Source organism: Leptonychotes weddellii, chromosome 12 (genome assembly GCF_054177405.1).
Source record: "Leptonychotes weddellii isolate Sample4059 chromosome 12, ASM5417740v2, whole genome shotgun sequence".
Lineage (NCBI taxonomy): Eukaryota > Metazoa > Chordata > Mammalia > Carnivora > Phocidae > Leptonychotes > Leptonychotes weddellii.
In genome coordinates, this window is record NC_138380.1 from 50,839,303 (window position 1) to 50,861,813 (window position 22,511).

The 22,511-nt window shown below is 35.9% G+C and overlaps 1 protein-coding gene across 1 annotated transcript in view; it reads right to left on the reverse strand.

Moving 5' to 3' along the window:
• The window catches only part of HDAC9 (histone deacetylase 9), a 901,117-nt gene that overhangs the window by 215,464 nt on the left and 663,142 nt on the right, over nucleotides 1-22,511 (reverse strand). The window contains exon 18 of the mRNA XM_081800450.1: nucleotides 17,020-17,127. Within this exon, the coding sequence (XP_081656576.1) occupies nucleotides 17,020-17,127 (108 nt within the window). The remainder of the gene's footprint in view (nucleotides 1-17,019; nucleotides 17,128-22,511) is intronic.

Consider the following 22,511-nt stretch of genomic DNA (forward strand, 5'->3'; position numbering starts at 1 on the left):
ATAAAATAAAGATATAATTGGACTCTAAGAATCAGAGGATATAGAGAATGTGGTAAATAAAGTATTTTAAGAAATATTACCTAAAAGCTCTCCAAATTTCATCAAAAAGAGCAAGCCACTGACACAATAAACTCAATGAACTCAAGCAAGATAAAAACAGAGAAAACCATACCTAATCACAAAACTACTAAAAAAGAGAAAAATAAAAAGTCCTAAAGACAGAGAGAAAAAAGATGTATTAAATCATTAAATAGAGAGCTTAATCATCAAAGTGATAGCTGATTTCTCATCATCAATTTAAAAAAAGGAAAAAATAACACTGGAAGGATATCTTTAAAGCATAAAATATTAATTAACAAAATATTTTATATCAAATGAAAATATCATCCAAGGATTAAAGGAAAAGAAAAACATTTTCTTATAAACAAAAGATGAATCTGTTGCCAGTAGAACTGCAATACAAGGAATGTTGAAGGAAATTCCTCAGACTGAAAGGAAATGATACCAGATGGAAGTCTACATCTGCCCACATGAATACCAGAGCACCAGAGCACCAGAAAGATTAAATAGTCAGGCAAATATAAAAGATATTTTAAAAATTATCTTTATATTATGTATGTATACACACATACACCAGAAAGATTAAATAGGCAGGCAAATATAAAAGATGTTTTAAAAATTATATTAGGTATGTATATACATATTCATTCTCTCTGACACACATACACACACACACACACACATAGAAACATACACTTTAAAAAGTTTTCAACTATTGAAGCAATAGAAATGGTAATTTGTTATGGAGATCTATAATATTTGTAAAAGCAAAATATCTGATAAAATAATACAAAGGGTAGGAGGAGATAAAGAGAATCACAATGTTATAAATCTCAGTAAGTATAAAATGATTCAAGTCACATAGGGCATATTTTCCTCTCGTAGAATTAAATTCTACATCAATTAGAGAAAGATATACACAAAAATCCCCAATTAGACACTAACTAACACTCTTAGAAAGTACATTTCAGGTGCTCTCCTCATAAGAAAAAAAAGGGTCTGAGCAGATGAATTACTAGTAATGACAATGAATCAGTAATCAAAAACCTCCCAAAAAACAAAAGTTCAGGACCAGATGCCTCACAGATGAATTCTACTAAACATTTAAATAAGAGTGAATACCTATTCTTCTCAAACTATTCCAAAAAACAGAACAGGAAGAAAAACTTCCAAATTCATTCTATGGGGCGTGCATTATCCAGATACTAAAACCAAACAAAGTCACTACAAAAAAAGAAAACTACAAGCCAATATCTCTGATGAACACTGATGTAAAAATCCTCAACAAAATATGAAGAAACTGATGAAATAATATATTAAAAACCATTCACTACAATCAAGTAGGATTTATTGCAGGGATGCAAGAGTGGTCCAATATTTGCAAATCAATCAATGTGATACATCAAATTAAAAAGAAAAAGGATAAAAATCTTATGATCATCTCAAGAGATGCAGAAAAAGCATTTGACAAAATAGGACATTTATTCATGATAAATACTCTCAAAAGAGTAGGTTAGAGGGTACATACTGCAACATAATAAAGGTCATATAAGACAAACCCACAGCTAACATCGTACTCAATGGTGAAAAACTGAGAGCTTTTCCTCTAAGATTAGGAACAAGACAAGAATGTCCACTCTCACAACTTTTATGCAACAGAGTCTTGAAATTCCTAGCCACAGCAATCACCCAAGAAAAAGAAATAAAAGGCATCCAAACTGGTAAGGAAGAAGTAAAACCCTCACTATTTGCAGATGACATGATATACTGTGTTAAAAAAAAAAAAAAAAAAGAAAGAAAAGCAAGCCTAAGTACTCCACCAAAAATTCATTAGAACTGATAAATGAATTCAGTAAAGTCGCAGGATACAAAATTAATATACAGAAATCTGTTGCATTTTTCTATACTAATAATGAAGTAGAGAGAAATTTAAAAAACAACCTCATTTATAATTGCACCAAAAAGAATAATATGCCCAGCAATAAACTTTACAAAGGAAGACCTATACTCTGAAAACAATAAAACATTGAGGAAAGAAACCAAAGAGGACACAAATGGAAAGATATTCCATAATTACGAAATGTAAGAATATTGTTGAAATGTCCATTTACCTAAAGCAATCTACAGATTCAATGCAATCCCTATCAAAGTACCAACAGTGTTTTTCAGAACTAGAATAATACTAAAATTTATACAGAACCACAAAAAGACTCTGAATAGCCAAAGCAAACTTGAGAAAGAACAAACCTGGAGGAGTCACAATGCCAGATTTCAAGATATACTACAAAGCTGTAGTAATCAAAACAGTATGGAACTGGCACAAAAGTCGACACACAAAACAGTATGGACCTGGCACAAAAGTCGACACATAGAACAGAAAAGAGAGCCCAGAAATAAACTCATGCTTAAACAGTCAATTAATCTACTGTAAAGGAGACAGGAATATACAATAAGGAAAGGACAGTCCCTTCACTAAGTGGTGCTGGGAAAACTAGAAAAGCTATATGCAGAAGGATGAAACTGAACCACTTTCTTACACCATGTACAAAAATCAACTCAAAATGGATTGAAGACCTAAATATGAGACATGAAATCACAGAACTTATAGAAGATAACATAGGCAATAATTTCTTTGTCTTCAGCCTTAGCAACATTTTTCTAGATGTGTCTCCTTGGGCAAGGGAAACAAAAGCAAAAAATAAACTATTGAGACCACACCAAAATAAAAAGCTTTTGCACAGCCAGAGAAACCATCAACAAAATTACAAGGCAATCAACCTAATGAATGGAAGAAGATATTTGTAAATGATATATCTGATAAGGGGTTAAGATCCAAAATATATAAAGAACTTATACAACTCAACATCCAAAAATCAAATAACCCAATTAAAAATAGGCAGAAGACCTGATTAGACATTTCTCCAAAGAAGACATGCAAATGGCCAACAGACACATGAAAAGATGCTCAACATCAAGAATCATGAGGGAAATGCATATCAAAACCACAGTGAGATATCACCTTACACCTGTCAAAATGGCTAGAATCAAAACGAAATAACAAGTGCTGGTGAGGATGTGGAGAAAAAGGAATGCTCATGGTTTGCTGGTGGGAATGTAAATTGGTGCAGCCACTGTGGAAATTAGTAGGGAGGTTCCTCAAAAAATCAAAAAAAGAAATATCAAATGATCCAGTAATTCCACTACTGGATATTTACACAAAGAAAACAAAAACATGAATTTGAAAAGATATGTGCACCTCTATGATTATGGCAGCATTATTTACAATAGCCAAGCTATGGAAGCAACCCAAATGTCCACTGATAGATGAAAGGATAAAACACGATGTGGAATAAAGATACAATGGAATATTACTCAGCCATTAAAAAGAATGAGATCTTGCTATTTGTGACAATATGGGTGGACCTAGACGGTATTATGCTAAGTGAAGTAAGTCAGAGAGAGAAAGACAAATACCATATGATTTTACTTACATGTAGAATCTTAAAGACAAAACAAAGAAACCAACCAACAAACAAAAAACGAGACTTTTAAATACAGAGAACACTGGTAGGGGAGTAGGTAAACTAGATAAAGGAGTACAAACTTCCAGTTATAAAATAAATCAGTCATGGAAATGAAAAGTACAGCATAGGCAATACAGTCAATAATGTAATAATGTGGTTCAGTGTCAGCAGATGAATACACTTAGTGAGCACTGAGTAATGTACAGAATCGTTGAATCAATATGCTGTGCATCTGAAACTAATTACAACATTGTATGCTAATTGTACTTCAATAAAGTAGGGGGAAAATATGAGGAAATGGACATATTAATTAGCTGGATTTGTAGTAAAAATTTCATTATGTATATCAAGTCCTCGTGTCTTCACCTTAAATGTATACAATTTTTATTAAAAATAATAAGAAATAAATTTATAGCACTAACTGTCCAGATTGGAAAAAAAAAGAAAAATTTTGTGAAAGTAAGTAAAAGAAATCTCATTTAAAATGGATTTGGGAAGCCCTGAAGGGGGTGCTCTCAGACACTACCACTAGCCCTAAGAAGCATAACTCACATTCAGAAAGGAAGCAGCTTACTTTACATACCCGGCAGGAGGAAGAATTTCTCCTTGCTCCACAACAGCCCAGCCAATGAGAACACAGCGAAAAGCCCCTCCCAGCTACCTCCTTTCCCCTATAAAAACAAGCCCCTCTCTTCTCTAGATTTGCTCCTAGTTTGCCATAGTTCCACTATCCCAAATCTCTGCTAATCCTGAATAAATGAATTTTGCTGGTAAAATAACTGGCTCTTTTGTTTTTTAAGGTCAATGGTCTCAAGTCTAGGACCTCAGCTTCCCCCTTAAAAAAACTAAAACAAACAAAAATGAAGATCAAATGAAACCCAATGTAAGTAGAAGAAAAGAAAATAGTAACAATGAAATCAATGAAAGAGAAAACAAAGCAAAAAATATATATGAATTAAACCAAAGGCTGGTTCTTTGAGAAGATTGATAAAATTGATAAACTTCCAGCGAGGTTGAACAGGAAAAAAAGAACATACAAATTATCATTCTCAGGAACAAGAGGTGACAAAATTATAGATTCTACAGATAAAATAGTAATTACTTTGGAGAATAATTTTTCATTTTCTCATAAAGCTATACAAACATTTAATCTACAACCAAATTATTTCTCTCCTAGGCATTTACCCATGATAAATAAAAACATATATCCAAAAACAGACTTGGAAAAGTATCTTTACAGCAACTTTATTCATAGTAGTCCAAAACTGAAATGAATTAACAAATTGCATTATATTCATAAAATAGAATATTACTCAGAAATAAAGGTTAACAAGCTAAACGATATATGGATATATGGAATAGCATAGATGTATCTCAAAAACATTATGTAAGTGAAATAAGCCACACAGAAAAGTCTACACACAGTATACTGCCTTATGTATAAAGCTCTACAACAGGAAAAATTAGGTAGCTATGAGACTAATCACATCAGCGTTTGCCTGTACTGGAGAGCAACGACCAAGGCATGAGAAACTTTCTGATTCAAACATTTTATAACTTGTGGTGGTAACAAGTTATATATATCATACCCTTGAAAATCTGTACATTCTATTCAATGTACATTATATCTTGATTAAATCATATTATCTATTTTTTTTAAATGTCAATGATTACTAAACAGTTCACAATCATATACAGTGAGACTATTAAAGAAGGAATCTGTTTTGAATTTTCAGTTCCTGTTTGTGGTAAGCAGAAGTCCCCCAAACGATGTTCATGTTCTAATCCCCAAAATCTTTGAATGTTACCTTAAATGACAAAAGACACTGCAGCTACGATTACGATCAAAGACTTTGACATGGAAAAGGCACCCAGCATTATACAGGTGGTCCCATTCAAATCATATGCATTCTTAAAAGGTGAGGCTCTCTCCCACCCATGGTCACAGAGAGATGCAATGATAGAAAAATGACAGCTTGAGAAGGGTTCTATGTAGGGGCTACGTGCAAAGAACAGAGAAAGGCCTCTAGGCACTAAGGACAGGCCCCAGCTGACAGCTAGCCAGAAAATAGAGACCTCACTGCTCCAACAGCATGGAAATGAATTCTGCCAGCATCTGATTAAGCCAGGTTAACTGTACAGGTCTCACTGGGCTAAAATCAAGGTGTCAGCAGGGCTGCAGTGTGACCTGTATACTTCTTCTGATCTTTAAGGCTGAAAATAACAAATGTGTGTTGACTTAGGCCACTAAATCTGTGGTAATTTGTTACAGTAATAACAGGAACTAACACACAAAGGAAAAAGCATTATTTTTGTCCCAGTACTAACCTTTCTTTAGTCTTTGTCTGATATAGTCCACAGCTTTTCAGCTTTAGAAAGTTTCATCTTTTTAGATATTAAAAAGTCCAGCTTAGTCTAATTAAACTCTTTAATGTCACATATAATTTAAGCTTTCCTCCACTGACCTGCTGACCCACAGAATCAGGGACCAGTAGTGGATTCAGTGTGTACTGAAGGAGAAGGCTATATAATTTGTAGTTTATTTGTTTTCCTTTCTTGCGCCACTACTTTCACATCTAGCTTATGGATCCCCCAGCTCTGGAGAGTGGGAGAATAAAAAGGATAAAGGCTATGAGTTAGCAGAGCAATTTGGAGATCTCTTTTGGTTCTTTGAAAGCCCTCTGTCATGGCAAGAATCCAAATGCTTGTCCTTCTTTTACTGGGAACATTCACAGGTTCCTCAGAGTTACTGTCAATGACCTCCATCATGCAGGGTTCACTAATGGAGGAATTGTACTCAGCTGACCTGCCAAGCCTCGTCAGCTCCTCCTCACATCTCCAGTCTCATTCTACTGGACAAGGTAGTGAAGGAGATGGGAGATTTGCCCTGGAAGGCAGACCTCTTTGGTGAGATCCTTGCAAAAATGATTCAAATCTGGCTTTCATCCAAAGTGTCCACTACACCACAAGCAGAAAAAACCCTTGCCCCACCAACAGTGCCAAATATCACTGCAGCTGCTCACCCATCTTTCTTCAATCTGCCCACATGGCAGTTTCAGCCAGCTCTCCACTTCACATTCTCCAGGAGACAAACTTACGCATTCTTCTATCCTTACCCAGCTTCCAAACTCCTGATACCTATGTCAGGCTCTCTAGTGAACTTCCCCATGCCCCACCCTGGTAGTAGTGTAGAGTGATCCTACAAATTTCTATAATTCAACATACATCAAGCCAAGGACTAAAAAGCCACTTCTTCCATTTGTAGACATAAGTGATTTCCTTTGACTCCTTCCCCATCTCTTACACATTCAGCTTAGGCTGGGGGAAGCCCAGGAAGGGAAAAGAGCAGAGCAGTCAAAATACTTACAGTCCTTTTATTTTATTTAAGATTTTATTTACGTATTCATTCATTCATTCATTCATTTATTTATAGTGTGAGTAGGGGTAGGGGCAGAGGCAGAGGGAGAGAGAATCTCAAGCAGATTTCGCGCTGAGTGCAGAACTCAACATGGGGTTCGATCTCATGATCCTGAGATTATGACCTGAGCCGAAATCAAGAGTCAGATGCTTAACCAACTGAGCCACCAGGTGCCCCACCTACAGTCCTTTTTTAAAGAATCTTCCGTTAACCACATCTCTGTTATCTAGTTTTTTGTTATATAAATAACCGCAAGCCTATTTGACTATATCTTAAAAAACTCATTGAAGTGGTTCTATCATATGTAATTAATAACCATTGTCCTCAGCTTGGGAACTTGGACAAAATTGCAGTCAACACAAATACTGCATTCCATACTTTATTTGTTGAATGATTTCAGGATGGAGAGTATGTATTTCAAGAAAGGCCAAATTGGTGGCAAACTGAAGTGGCAATGAAGCTTTCCTTATCTATAATCAGTATTTAATATAGTCGCTATCCTTATCCTGAAGCCCGTTAGAAACATACTTTTAGTTTTTAAAGATTCTATTTATTTATTTGACTACTTATGTATACAGATATATGTGTATGCTGTATAATATGTGTGTGGGTACACACTATTATTTTTCCTATGACCATCTCTCTAACATCATCTCCTGCGAGGACCTCTGCAGATAACTCAGATCCAGACACACAGGCCTTCTTACAGTTCCATAAACAAGTTAAAACTTATTTACTCCACCTGACAAGAGAGATTCTATATTTGCTTTTTTCTTTGTATGGAATATTCTTTCCCCACATCTCTACATGATTCTTCCCTATTTCATTCAGCTCATATCTCTCCCTGTCAGTAAGGTGTTCCTGAAAACCTAAGCTATCAGAGCCAGCCCTTTCCTTCAGGCTCCCTCTAAATCTCTTTCATGTTTTATTTTTTTATCCAAAGATATATTTTCACCTGAATTTGTGTCAATGTGTATTTGTTTATCTATTTATCCTTGCTCTCCCTGATAGAACCTAATTTCCCTGTCTTGGTATTTTCAGTATTTACAGTAGTTCCTAGCACATAATAGGTGCTTAGAACATATTTATTTGATAAATTAATGATTAGTAATTAAAATCAGCAACTTTCAGTCTGATGAAGCTGACTTATCACAAAGTATCATCATGGAGTTGCATTAAATGTCACTTTTGCTAATATATATTTTAAACAATTTGAGTCAGCAAAATCCACTACTGGATCCATGGTAAGCAAAATATAGACTATCAAAGCCAAAAAGAAGACATTAAAAACAATCAGAGAGAAAAAGACACAATATCTACAAGAACTGCAACTGACTGGCAATTGATATTTTCCGTATCAAAATTGGAAACCGGAAAAGCATGGAGGATCTTCAAAGTGCTGAGAGAAACGGTTACCCCTAACCCTGAACTACCTTTCAAGAATGAGGGCAAAAACATATCATAGATAAACAAAAAGTGAGAAATCATCACTAAAGAAAATTCTAAAAACAGGTACTGGAATAAAGAAAACAACTCCAGAATGGAGGTTTCAGATACAAAGATAAATGCAGAAAAAAGTAAAATGGTAACTATGTGGGCAAGTATAAAAAAACACTAATGGTTTCAAACAATATAATGTCTCATTAGTGATATTTTTTTAAAAAAAAGCTAAAATACTGAACTATAATAGCATATATAGTTAGGACAGGATAATTGCCTTTAAAACATTCTAAAGTACTTGTACTGTTAGTGAGGAGAATGGAGAGAATAAATAAGTTTAGGATTTATTAAATAGGTTAAAATTTAAAAGACAATAGATAATGTGTGTATTTAAAGAAAACTAGAGGTTATATAGAATGAGAGAAAAACTCAATTGAAAACAAAGCAAGGGGTGAGTGAAGGCAAGGGGACAAATAATAGGTCAAAGAGAAAAAAATGAAATACAAGGACAGAAATACATGTGTATACTACTAATGATGTTAAGTAAAAATGAACTGAGTTCCCCAGTTAAAATACACAGTCAGATTACAAAACAAAATCCAGCGATGAGCTATTTATAGGAAACATACCTAGTATATATACATAAAAAAGAGAAAGTTTACAAGTCAAGGGATAGTAAGTGATAAACGAAGCAAATGCTCGGGGGGAAAAAGCTAGTAATGCTATATTACATTGTACAAGTATAACTGAGAACAAAAAACCTTACTTGAGATAATTGTTAAATATTAATAAAAGGTCTAAGAAGGATAGAACAGTATTAACTTGTCTGTATCTATACATAGACAACTATAAGGTGACACTTCATACCCACAAGATTGGCAAACATTTAAAAATCTGAAAATGTCAAATGTAGACAAGAGTGAGAACCCTGGTAGTCTGAAATTGGCACAATGACTTTGGTATTTGTTTTCTATGTGTTACCTTTTTTTGTTCTTTGATTCGTCCACTACTGCTTCTTTTAAGTTAAATACTCTATAGTGTACCATTTTAATTTCTATGTTACTATTCTTACATATTTTCTTTTATATTCTTTAATATATTTTTTGAGTTGTTTTCTTGCTGGTTGCCCAGTGGATTATAATTAACATTTAACAATCTAGTTTGGACATGAACCAAATTTCAGTAGTATCAAAAAACTTTGGTTTGGGGTACCTGGGTGGCTCAGCTGGTTAAGTGTCCAACTCTTGATTTCGGCTGGTCCTGAGATCAACATCAGGCCCTGTACTCATCAGGGAGTCTGCTTCTCTCCCTCTCCCCCTCCCCCTGCTCTCACTCTCTCTCCAAATAAATAAATAAATCTTTAAAAAAAACCTATGTTTTTAAATGTGTATGTTGTTATATAGCTCCATTTCTCATGCTCTCCTTTGGGCTGGTATTATCATACAAATTACATCTTTATACACTGTGTGCCCACCAACACAGATTCATGGTTATTGTTTTATGCAGTTGTCTTTTAAATCTGCGAGGAGAAAAAGAGTTAAAAAAAAAATACAAATATACTATCATTTATACTTATTTACATATTTACTTTTACTGGTGTTCATTATTCATGTGGATTCATATGTTTCTTTGCATGTCTCATAATTTTATGTTAAAAACTGGGCATTTTAAACAATGTAATATGGCAATTCTGGAAATCAGATTTTCATCCCTCCCCAGGGCTTGTCACTGTGGTTTTTTTGGGGGGATTTTCTTTTTCTTTTTTTTTTTTTTAAGATTTATTTATTTATTTGACAGAGAGAAAGAGAGCGCACACAAGCAGGGGGAGCGACAGGCAGAGGGAGAAGCAGGCTCCTGCTGAGCAGAGAGCCGAAGGCAGACACTTAACCAACTGAGCCACCCAAGAGCCCCAGACTTATTTTCTTTATTGGAATAAAGTTTTACTACATATAAAATAACAATGTATACACAGATTATATGTCACTGTTGTTTTGCTTATTACCTTTCCTGAACTAATTCTATAAAGTCCATATTCTATCTTGAGTGAAGCACTGAAGCCTCTGCTTGGTTAATTTAGTGGTCAGTAAATGACTGGACAGAAATTTCCTGAAATGCTTGGCACCAATAGTCCCAAGCCCTTTTTAAGAGGGTGTGTGTGTGTGTGTGTGTGTGTGTGTCTGTGTGTTGAACACATTTTTAATATTCAGCCAGGTGGTTGACAATTCTACCTTGGCCTTCATTCCTCTTTGAACAGAGTCTGAAAATCACCCTGAGATGAGAGCTGAGGGTCTTCTCAGGTCTTTCCTGAATGTGAACACAGTCCTATCACTCATGTGGCCTTCTGGATTCTTAGGTATCTGATGGGGCTCTTCATAGCCCTTAGCATATCTCATTCCCCAGTTTTTCCTTTGAAGCTTTGGGTTAGTCTATTGTTTTCTCCACTGTTATCTACCACTTCAGGTAGCCATGAAGTTAACCAACTGCCTTTAATTTTTCAACAACTGCTTCCAGGGAAAAGCCTTTTCATGTCAGGTGAACTCCAAGTCACATTAAGTAAAGACAGCCTTGCAAGCAGGGTCTGGTACTGAAGCACCAGACAGGCCAAATAATGACAATTCTCAGAGAATGAGGCTTTGAAGAAGCTCCAGGCCCATTTTGCCCCCTCTGGAGACTGCCAAGTTACTGGTTTTCACCGAAAAATGCAGGCTGTTATTTGTTAAGGCTACTGTGGAGCTGGAAAGAGTAAGATGAGAATAGGGTGAATTAAACTACCACAAAGCTCACTGTTCTTACCAAGATTCAGCTGGTTTTGTTTTGAACACATGCTTCCTGAGTTGTTGGACAATTTTGGTTGATTTCCAGAATTCTTAAAAAATTTATCCTGACAAATTCTGCCAGTTTTGTCAATGATTTTATGGAGGAAAGATTTCAGAGGTTTAAACTGCCATTTTTTTGCTGATGTCATTGTGGCAAATAACTCTGGAATTCGACTTTACATTACTTACTGAAACTTACTATGTTTCTAGCCTAGGAGCTTGCCATTTCACTCTTAGTAATGCCATTGTGAAATAGCAGGCATATTAAAGACTATACATAGCATATTATTCAGAAGAGCAAAAACCCAGAAATCAAAATGTCCAACAGAATAAACAAATTATGATGTACAAGGGAATACTTCTCCACAATGAAAATGAATCACAACCATATAAATTCATATGGGTAAATCCTCATTACATGATTTTAAGTGAAGGGAAAGAAATCTGAGGAATAATATATTTTATAATAAGATTCCATTCTTATAAAGGTCACAACAGGGGCGCCTGGGTGGCTCAGTTGGTTAAGCGACTGCCTTCGGCTCAGGTCATGATCCTGGAGTCCTGGGATCGAGTCCCGCATCGGGCTCCCTGCTCGGCGGGGAGTCTGCTTCTCCCTCTGACCCTATCCCCTCTCATGCTCTCTCTATCTCATTGTCTCTCTCAAATAAATAAATAAAATCTTTAAAATAAATAAATAAATAAATACAGGTCACAACATATGGTTAAAACTAAAGAAAGGAAAAGAAATAATTTTAAAAATATAATAGATTAATGATTATTTCTGAGTCAGAAAGAAAAAAGGTAAGTACTGAGAGAACTTTAATAGCGTTAGCAAAGTATTATTTCTTAAGTTGGATGAAAGGCTCATAGGTGTATAGTTTATCATTATAGTTTGTAAGTTATTAGTGTAACTTGTCTTTTTGTATGTACTAAATATTTTATAGTAATAAAAAGAGAGGATCTAGACTATTTGAGATGGCTTTAACCTTTTTTTCCCCTTACATATTTGTGCTATTTCTATAGGAAATTCCTTATAGAGTAGCTGAAAAAGAACAAAGGGTTATGAGATTTACAGGCTCTGCAGTTATTAAACTGTACAGGATCTTAAAAAGTTACTTGATGTCTCTGAGCTGGTTTCCTATTGGTGGTACTTCCTTCAAAGGCCATTGTGAGAATTATGACAAATTACATGTAAACTGCCCAGCCAGGAGTAGGTACTCAATGAATAGTAGGTCTTATTAGCAACAAGACATTACAATATCTATTTAAACATTAAAGAAATCCATCCATCATTCAGATAATCAAGTGGGGTGTTTTTTTTTTGACAAAAATTTCCACAAACAACTAAAGCAATTTTTATTTTTATGATGATATTATAGCATTGCTAAAATAGCATCAAAATGAATCCTCATAGTAAAGCCTGATAAGTGTTGAATCATTTTTTTCCAGCCTTACTGAGGTATAAATGACAAAATCTGTATATACTTAAGGTATACAACATATTTTACACCACTTTTTTGAACCAAGTATTGAACTATTTATAACTTGAAAAAATACTCATCTTTAAGAGATGTATCTATTTCTAGACATAATTTCGTAAATTCCTATAGCAAATAAAACCATTTTGAGAAGTATTCTTCCAATTACAGTTTCCAGTACACCTAACATTTCAGCATTTTCAGAATATTTGTGTTCCTTAGTACTAGACTTTGAGAAATGGCCAATTTGGGCATCTATTGATTACAGAAATTTCCACTTATGTGAGTGTTTTATACATGAAAATACACATGTATATATTGTTAAAAGCCTAGAAAACTTTAAAGTCCCCATAATTTCCACTGAACTCCAATGAGCATGTCATTTCCACTGAACTCCAGTGAGCATGTCATTTCCACTGAACTCCAGTGAGCATGTCATTTCCACTGAACTTCAGTGAGCATGTCATTTCCACTGAACTCCAGTGAGCATGTCAAATGTGGTATAAAATATCATGTTGAATACCTTAAATATACACAAGTATACCTTAAGTATATACAAGTATAAGCATCAAGCAATAGATATATCTCTAAAAGATGAGTATTTTTTCAAGTTATAAATAGTGCAATACTTGGTTCAAAAAAGTGGTGTAAAATATGTTGTATACCTTAAGTATATACAAGTATAAGCATCAAGCAAAAATTCCAGGTAATCAAATTTGTCCTCAGCATTTTCCTTTCTCATACACACTTCTTATCTCCTAGGTCCTCATTCTCTAAGAGTTCAGTGACCTAACCTCCAGCTGTCTCTCACTTCTAAGTTTAGCACTCCATCCAGGACCACCCTATTTGAAATAAAGCTCTTTTTTTTTTTTATTATGTTATGTTAATCACCATACATTACATCATTAGTTTTTTGTTTTTTTAAAGATTTTATTTACTTATTTGACAGAGAGATAGCGAGAGCAGGAACACAAGCAGGGGGAGCGAGGGAAAGGGAGAAGCAGGCTCCCCGCGGAGCAGGTAGCCCGATGTGGGCTCGGTCCCAGGACCCCGGGATCATGACCTGAGCTGAAGGCAGACGCTTAACGACTGAGCCACCGGGCGCCCACATCATTAGTTTTTGATGTAGTGTTCCATGATTCATTGTTTGCATATAACACCCAGTGCTCCATGCAGTACGTGCCCTCTTTAATACCCAAGCTCTTAATTATTCTGTTTTCCAGGCAAAATTAGTGCGGTCTCACAAAATACAGAATTATAATATGCCAATGTTGTCTCATGAGGTTGTATTGATTTACTAGCACAATGGGGTAGAACATGTAAGAACTGAAAGTAGATGCTGAAAACCAAAAATGAAACACTGAAGTTTTCTTTTTACATCTCTCATCAGAGGCTAACTTACCAGTATCCTCAAATTAGCTTCCCTGTTTTCTTCATAGATCTGAATGAAGCGATGACTCCAAGACCATGAGTGTTAATGGTCCTGGCCAGCAAGTGTACCAGCCCTGTCACATTGGAGTCTGGGACAGGTAGACACTGAGTGACATTTTTGGTTAGCTGGAGGTCCTTAAACATGGTTCTCTGTATGAGTTATTCACTGTGGCTGCAAATCATTTGTCACTGCTACCTTTCCCATATGGCATTCCCATAGGCCTTCCCAAACTATTTGCAACCAAGGGGCCCAGTCTCTTGACCTGTCAGCACTGGTGCCTTTGTTATGGTCCTGACTGTCTTGGACTTTTACTTGGGTTTAACAATCAGAAAGATAAACCAGATGCAGTATCTCAAATATTCACCAAAATAAGTTGAAATTAGTTTTAAAATATCTACTATTTGGTATGCCATAGTATGTATTTGAGAATCAGATCTATTTGCAAATAGCTCAGAATATCAGCACCAGGGGTGCCTGGGTGGCTCAATCGTTAAGTGTCTGCCTTCGGCTCAGGTCATGATCTCAGGGCCTTGGGATGGAGCCCCACATTGGGCTCCCTGCTCCACAGGAAACCTCCTTCTCCCTCTCCCACTCCCCCTGCTTGTGTTCCCTCTCTGTGTCTGTCAAAAAAATAAATAAAATCTTTAAAAAAGAAAAAGAATATCAGTACCATGTACAACCTTCAACATTATAAATTCCACCCTGGTGATTTTGCAGAACAAGAAACTGAAGCCCAGAGAAGTTAAGTGATTTGCCACCAATGACATAACATTTAAGTAGCAGAGTTTGGACCAAGATTTCTTGATTTTTAGGCTGGCTCTTTTTCTCTATTCTTCTCTCTCTTTTTAACAATACCTGATGATTTGTCAACCAAGGGGGGAAAAGGGTTTGCATGAATTCTTGTTCGTAACATAAATAGCCAATGTTAGTACAGCTGGTGGTCACCATGTCCATGCTCTATGTTGTTGACCCTTTGTTTGTAACTGGCTATTTTAAATAACTACCTCCTAAAAAAACAATTAGGCTTCTGTTCAATACTCTTCGTATATACATTTGGCAATTCTGCATTCTGTGAAGTTAACAACAATGATGATTTTGAGTGTAATATGTGGACATTCTACTTGAGAATGTTTCTGAATCACTGATTAAACTCCCACAAAGTCATGACAATTAGAAATTGTGCATGCTAACATAATCATTTTGTTATTAAGTGGCTCTGTGCCAGCATTATCTTTTTAAAATTATAATACTGTGGCTTAGCTGTTATATTTTTTTAATTCTTTGAAAATAAGACCTTCAAAGATCATTCTTTTAAAATGTCAATTTATTCCAGTGTTACAAATGACGTTCTCAAACAGGAATAATTATTGCCAAAAGTGCTACTGGCAGACAGCCAAAACCTCTCCATAAGGCTGATTCCTTTCCTCTTTCCAGTAGTTCATTACCAAAAGTAAAGACTGAGTAGTATGCACCACATTAATGACCCCATAAATCCCTTGAGATGAGCAATTAATGTCCTGATGTTGATCAAGTCAACTACACATAAGGTGTGCATATATATATTTTAAATACAGCTCACCTTTTCAAAACTCTATTTCTATTGGTTCTGACTTCTCAAAGAGTTAAAGTAAAGGCTTCTGGGAAGACAATATATTGTAAAGTGTACCTTCCTACCCTGCATTTTTTTTTTATCACAAATGGAACAGTCATGGGCTGTTAAGCAACTTGGTTAAGCAACTGCCTTCGGCTCAGGTCATGATCCTTGAGTCCCAGAATCGAGTCCCGCATTGGGCTCCCTGCTTGGCGGGGAGTTTGCTTCTCCCTCTGGCCCTCCCCCTTCTCCTGTGCTCTCTCTCTCTCATTCTGTCTCAAATAAATAAATAAAATCTAAAAAACAAAACCAAGTGGAACAGTCAGGTGTAACTGAATCAAAATTCACGAGATAAAATGAAAAATAATCCTAATTAGATTTTACTTTAGATTAACAAAATTTGTGGTGCCTGTTGTTCACATTATATTTCCCTTGTCCCTACAATTGCTAAAAATACCAAATCAAACACCACCCAGATTTCCTTATGAAGTGTGTGAACTAGTGCATTAAAAAGTCATGTTAGCACCAACAAAGTTTATAGGGGCAACTGCATTCAAGACGCACATGGCATACCTTTAAATAGCGCTGTTAAAATACCAAATAAAATGTCAACGTCTGTCAGGTCTCTGGCTTTTATAAATTGTTTAGACTGGGAAACGTTGGGGTTTGGACATTGTTCTTTTCATATGATGTAGAAAAGAAGAGACCGTAAAAAGAAAAGAACAATAAAGCGTAGATCATTTTTGAAGTTCTTTCATGGAAAAACATACCCTGGATCATTACCCTTCTAATCAACAATTTCCTTCTTCCTCCCAGTTCTTCCCGTCTGGTATTTACCTTTCTCCCCTCCCCCACCCCTCCCCTCTCTCTGGGTGGTATTCTGAGCTTATACATACTATTCAGTAATCATATTTTTTAAATTGCTTAAAAAGAGAATCCCAGGAGGACATGACAGACATGTATATACTGGGTATTTTTAACCTGGACCATAGCTTTACTCACCATTTCTGTGCTCTTAAAAACACACCAGAGTGCCCTGACCGCAGTTTCCCCAAGGAGAGGAAGGCCTTGTGAGCAAGATCAGCTACTACCTACCTACACACTAGTTATTATCACACCTTAGTGGCCATCTTCCTGCCCTCTTCCCTCCACCCCTTTCCTTTTATTAGCACACCACACTCCCCACAATTCCCAAACAACAACATCACTGTTTCAGCTTCTTCTCTGGATTTCCCACACTTAATGCAACCCAGACCTCACCTTCAGCTCTCCTGAGGCCACTTTGGAAGCCAGCTCGATGACACAGCCAACAGCCATGCGTGCAGCACCGGACGAGTGCAGCTCATTCCAAATGGTGTCACTGTCCACCTGAGCAAACAGTCAGCACAGCGCGAAGAGAGAGAGAGGGAAAACAAGAAGGAGAACGAATAGATGAAAAAGGAAGGGCGGGGGAGGGGAGAAAGGAAGGGAGAAAAAGCAAATTTGTGAGGAAGGGCTGGCAGGGTAACAGCCTAGGTACAATAACATTAGTCTTCCGTCCCAGCCAGTTGAAAAGACCTTCTGGACACAGCTTTGCTTATGCTTTTTCTCTATACTGACTTCTCCAATGGAAACACATTCCTGCCATGCCTCACTGCCATTCCCTGTTTAGATTTCTCATTACAAACAGCATTACATAGGCCGGATCTGGCTTAGTTACAGGCCTGCTAGAAACCAGGCCCCAGTAGTAGATAGAGTAAAAGCTAAGAGCACTTAGCTATACATAAAAATCGGATTTGCAAGTGCTAGAGGGGAAAAATTCAAATACCTTTCTGGCTGCAGGTTTACAGGGAGCCAAAGACAATTATTAGGCAAGTAGTAGCAGCAGTCAGTGAGTAGGAAGTAGCAACCACAGTTCAGGTTCTCTACCTACATGGAAGGAGTGTGTGGTCCTCACACTTAAAAACATTCACCAAATTCAACTGCAAGGAGTAATTTGATTTTCAAAGTAGAAGCTTAAAATTTCTAACATTTAGTACAGTTTAGCGGCTGGTCTTAATGTAGACTGGTATTATTAAAATTGGATAGGCCATTAAAAATACATGGTTGCTTCTATAAGAGAACATTCTTATGAAAACAAAGCATAAACCAATATTTTTTATTTACCTTTATAAAACACTATTTACTCTCTTTCGTGCATGCAGTAAGATAAAATGTAACAAGGACAGGAAAATGTAATAACAGTGGTCTATACTGATCATATGTTACATATTTTTATGTATAAAATATTTCTTAATATAAAAAAACAGAATCAAATGGTAGAAGTCTCTAAAGTTACAACACATAAATTACCTGAAGCACTAGGAAACGTAATAAAAAATTTGTGACTGTGCAAATAGCAAGACTTCTCAAATGTTGTATAAGAAAGGAAATCCCACACAAAATAAAGCTGTTTTTTTTTTTAAAGAATTAAGTTAAAGAGGCCTAGTGACATGGAACAAATACAATAACAATTATACATATTCACAATGCACTAAACAGTTTCCTAAGCATTTTAACATGCCTTTTCTCATGAGATCCTTACCAACTTAAACTCTGTCAAGATCAATGAATAAATAATAAATGAAAACAGTAAATAAATACATAAATAAATAGAAAATTAAGATCTTTTCAACAACAGCATAGTGGTGAAGAGAGACGTTTCTGAATCGTATTGTCAGGGTGAAGTTACAGCTTCACTGCTAAAACCTGAATGATGGTAGGCAATTAATTAATTAATGTCTCTCTGCTTTGGTTCCCTTATCTATGACACAGCAACTTTTTAAAGTACCATCTGTGTATGATTTTGGTAAGAATTAAATGAAAAAGTGATAAGCAAATCTTAGTTACTACTATTTAGGCTACTATTACACCCATTTTATAATGCCTAACACAGAGTAGAGGCCTTATAAGTGTTTACTGAATGAGCACACTGTGGCTTAGAGAGGCTACTCAGCTGGCCCAAGGACCTTCATAAAGAACCCTGACTGACATCACATGTCTTTCTACCACAGTCCTGAAATAACTCTCACTTTCTAAGAACATTAAGCCCTTGAAATAGTCAACATCATCATGGTCAACACTACCAGCTAAAAAATAATCATCAAATGGACAATAGGACCTAATCATCTGCCTTCCAAATTAAGTTTTATGTTTACTGAACAATATAAGCACTTATTTGAGCTTCATATAGATATATCCTTGAGGAAGATGGTTGCTCAAATTGAAAAATGAACACCAATATTTACATTGTACTGCATAGTTTTTAGCCAATTTTCAACTATTGCAAAGCTATAGGTGCCATAGAAAGTCCTCATTAATCAGATTTAAAATTATTGGGAAGGCAAGCAAACATAAATCAATAAATCCCAAAGACTTAATGGGTGAGTCAAAACCACATATAATTCCAAACCCCTTTTTATTTGACTTTGGAATACACTGTAAGTTTTTTCTTAAAAAAAAAAAAATCAGAAAAATTTCTTCCAAAAAGCTATAAACATACACTTGATTAGAAAAATATTCCAACACCTAGGAACAACATCTCTTTAACCATAATACTAAGGGGCATTAGATAGCCACAAATAACTCAAATTCACCTTTTTGTCTATATCTTTCTATCTTCCTGGAAGTATTCTTATAGAGGTAATACTCTGTGTCTATGCCATCAATTTTGGTGTGTGAACCTCTACTAATCAAGATACTTATGTTTTTAAATTCAGCTAACATTTGTTAGGTACCTACTATATAACAGATGCTAAGAGTTATAGTATATGGGAGTTATTTTTATCATAAAGATATGATTATTGATTGAAAGAATGCTGGGCACACAGATGCTCAATGGAATGGATACTTGAGATTTTGACTACATCCAAAGTTCAGGCTTATCCCTAAATAGGTGCTCTTTAGGAATCTATGAAATTTATCATCCATTTATTTACTTATATTTAAACATAAAAAACATTTAAGTAACTTTCAACCAGTTTTATGTTTAGTTTGTAACTATATGGTAATAATAGTCAAGATTTTGCATATAATCTATTCATAAACAGGTAATTGTATGTAATTCTGAATTTATTAACAGATGTTGTCTTAGCTCAGCTGCCATAACAAAATACCATAGACTGAGTGGCTTAAATAACAGGATTTTATTTCTCCTAGTTCAGGAGGTTAGGAAGTCCAAGAAGGTGTCAGCCAATTTGGTTTCTGGTTGAAATTCTGGTTCAGTTCTCATCCTGACTTGCAGATGTCTACCTTCTCACTACGTCCTCACATGGCCTTTCCTCAGTGAGTGCATGTGGAGAGAGACAGATCCCACTCTCTTCCTCTTCTTATAAGCCCACCATTCCTATTAAATTAGGATATTACCTGTATGACCTTAATTACCTTAATTACCTTCTAAAAGCCCTATTAAATTTAAATCACATCAGGGATTAGGGCTTCAACATATGAATTCGGGGGGAAACAATTCAGTCCATAGCAAGATTATATCCGAAAAACGTTTATAAGTCAATTTATAAACATATTTTCCTAAGATATTGTGTTCAAAGGGCCATTAGCTACCAAAATTAGTTACTAAAAGTTACCCACATGTATTTGCCATGTTATAGTTTAATAAGAGCTCCAATGGTAAGAAAGCATGCATGGCTCATGAACTCTCCTGACTATAAACTCTGTCATAGAAGAGACTCCCAAATCCACTTCCTACTATTCTCAATGGCAAAAAGTATTTCTTCTCCTGTTATGTCCCTCTTATTGGTTGGAGAGATTGCCAAAACCTTTCCCTATATTAGTGATAGTGTCAAGAATGTCACTGTCATATGAAAGCTCTGATTTTAACTGCTGCAAGAATTTCTGACAGTAGAAAAAACTCTAGGTAAGAGAGGATGGTTGACTCCACTAATTGTTGGTGGTTCTTGGCATGGAATGGGATACTGAGTGGCTGGAAAAGAAGGAAAAAGAGCAAGAAGGATTAGATTTAGATGGATATATGTAAACGGGATTAAGGAGCTAAAATGGCAATACGATGATGGTGAAAGTTGGGACCAGAAGAACTGTAAGACAGGTGCTCTAGCATTTGAAAGTTGAAGGTAGAAAGATTAGGAGAGTGACACAGAGTTGGCTCTGGATATGGAAAATAATTGTAAACAATGTAAATTGTTTAGATTAAGCCAGGAAAGGGGAAAGAAATGGTAGTGGAGCAGAAAGCCATTCTGCTGACTACACTAGCTGGTTATTAAGATCTTGCTAAAGTTGTTAAGACATGCAAAGCAAATTTTTAAAACCAAACTAGTATAATTTGAAAAAAATCAACGTGCTTGTATCTTTTTTCTTTCCATACACCACATTCACTTCTCCTTAGCCTGTCCACCAATTTATTCTTCAGCCTGATACGTGTGTGTGCACAGCCATGCACACATGTACCTGTAAATTAGGAGGCAATGGTACACAGACTAAAAGGGAGATTAAGATTGATACAAAAGAAATGTGAAGAAACTGACATTCAAAATAGAATTTTGCATCAGTACACATAAAAATCTAGATTTTGTGATCAAGTAGGATTTTTTTTTCCCAAATTCCTTTATATATCAAGAACTAAGCCAGTGGTCTCAGATTATAGTCTTACATTAGTGATAGCATCAAGACAATGCTACCACTGCCTTTCTGATAGTCAGCAAAGAGACTCTTTCTACCTATGACAACCAGGCCTAGAGCTCATAGATTTAGCCTTTAGATAGGATACAATAAGAGGAAGAAAAAGCCAAAAGCCGTCCCTTCAGGTCCGGAGAGACTGGAGAAAGGCAAACCAAAGGCGCAGCAGAAGCACCCCACCTGAGAACCCTGCCAGGCTTCATCTTGCAGAGAAATCAGGAGAAAATCAGCTGCTTCTAATGCTAGGCAATCAGGAACAAGACGCACCAGAGAAATTGCCACAGAAGCCTGACTATCCAGAGGAGAGCATGAGTGTCAAAGGACCTCATCAGGTCTCCATCCCTCCTTCAGATACCCAAAAGCCATCTGGAAGAAGAAGCTGAAAGACTGAGCAATTACCTAAAAAGACTGCATCCAATAGTAAGTTGATCTTGAAGTTGATCTTGAAGAGATGGATATATTAGTAATTGTGGAGAAGATCAGTGTAATTAGGAAAAATAGAGCATATTTATCACACATATGAATAAACATGACTAATTCTAATTTTGTGTCCCATTTTTAAGGTCAGGAATTTACTCTGCTGGATGATAGGGAAAAGGTCTAACCAGGATACTGCACAGAAGTCCCAAAGGATATGCTGTATACATGGCTAGTGCCATATAACTGTATTTTAGAATTAATGCGGCAATATACAACTTACTGCCCCCCTCAGAATTCATCTGGAATTTTTACCAAGCTTTTGCTTACAGAGTATTCTGAAAAACAGTATGTTTTCAACTTCCAAATATTTCTGTATAAATGTACAAAACATGAAGGCAGTTTTAGTAGTCTGCTGAGGAACTGTCCAAAGAGGCTTTGTTTTATTGCCAGAATTAAAATCTATCAATTCGAAAATAGTCCCCCAAAAGGTCAACTCACTTATAAACATGTAGAAGGGTCTGGACCTAACATGTGTCCAAAACTGTGGTTCAGAAATGTTAGATAAGGCTGTCCCATAAGAAGTCTTTCTGTTAGGAATGAAGCAAATGTGGTGAGATAGGATGGAAATATACTCTAGGATAGAGAATTATGCAAGCTTGGCCCAT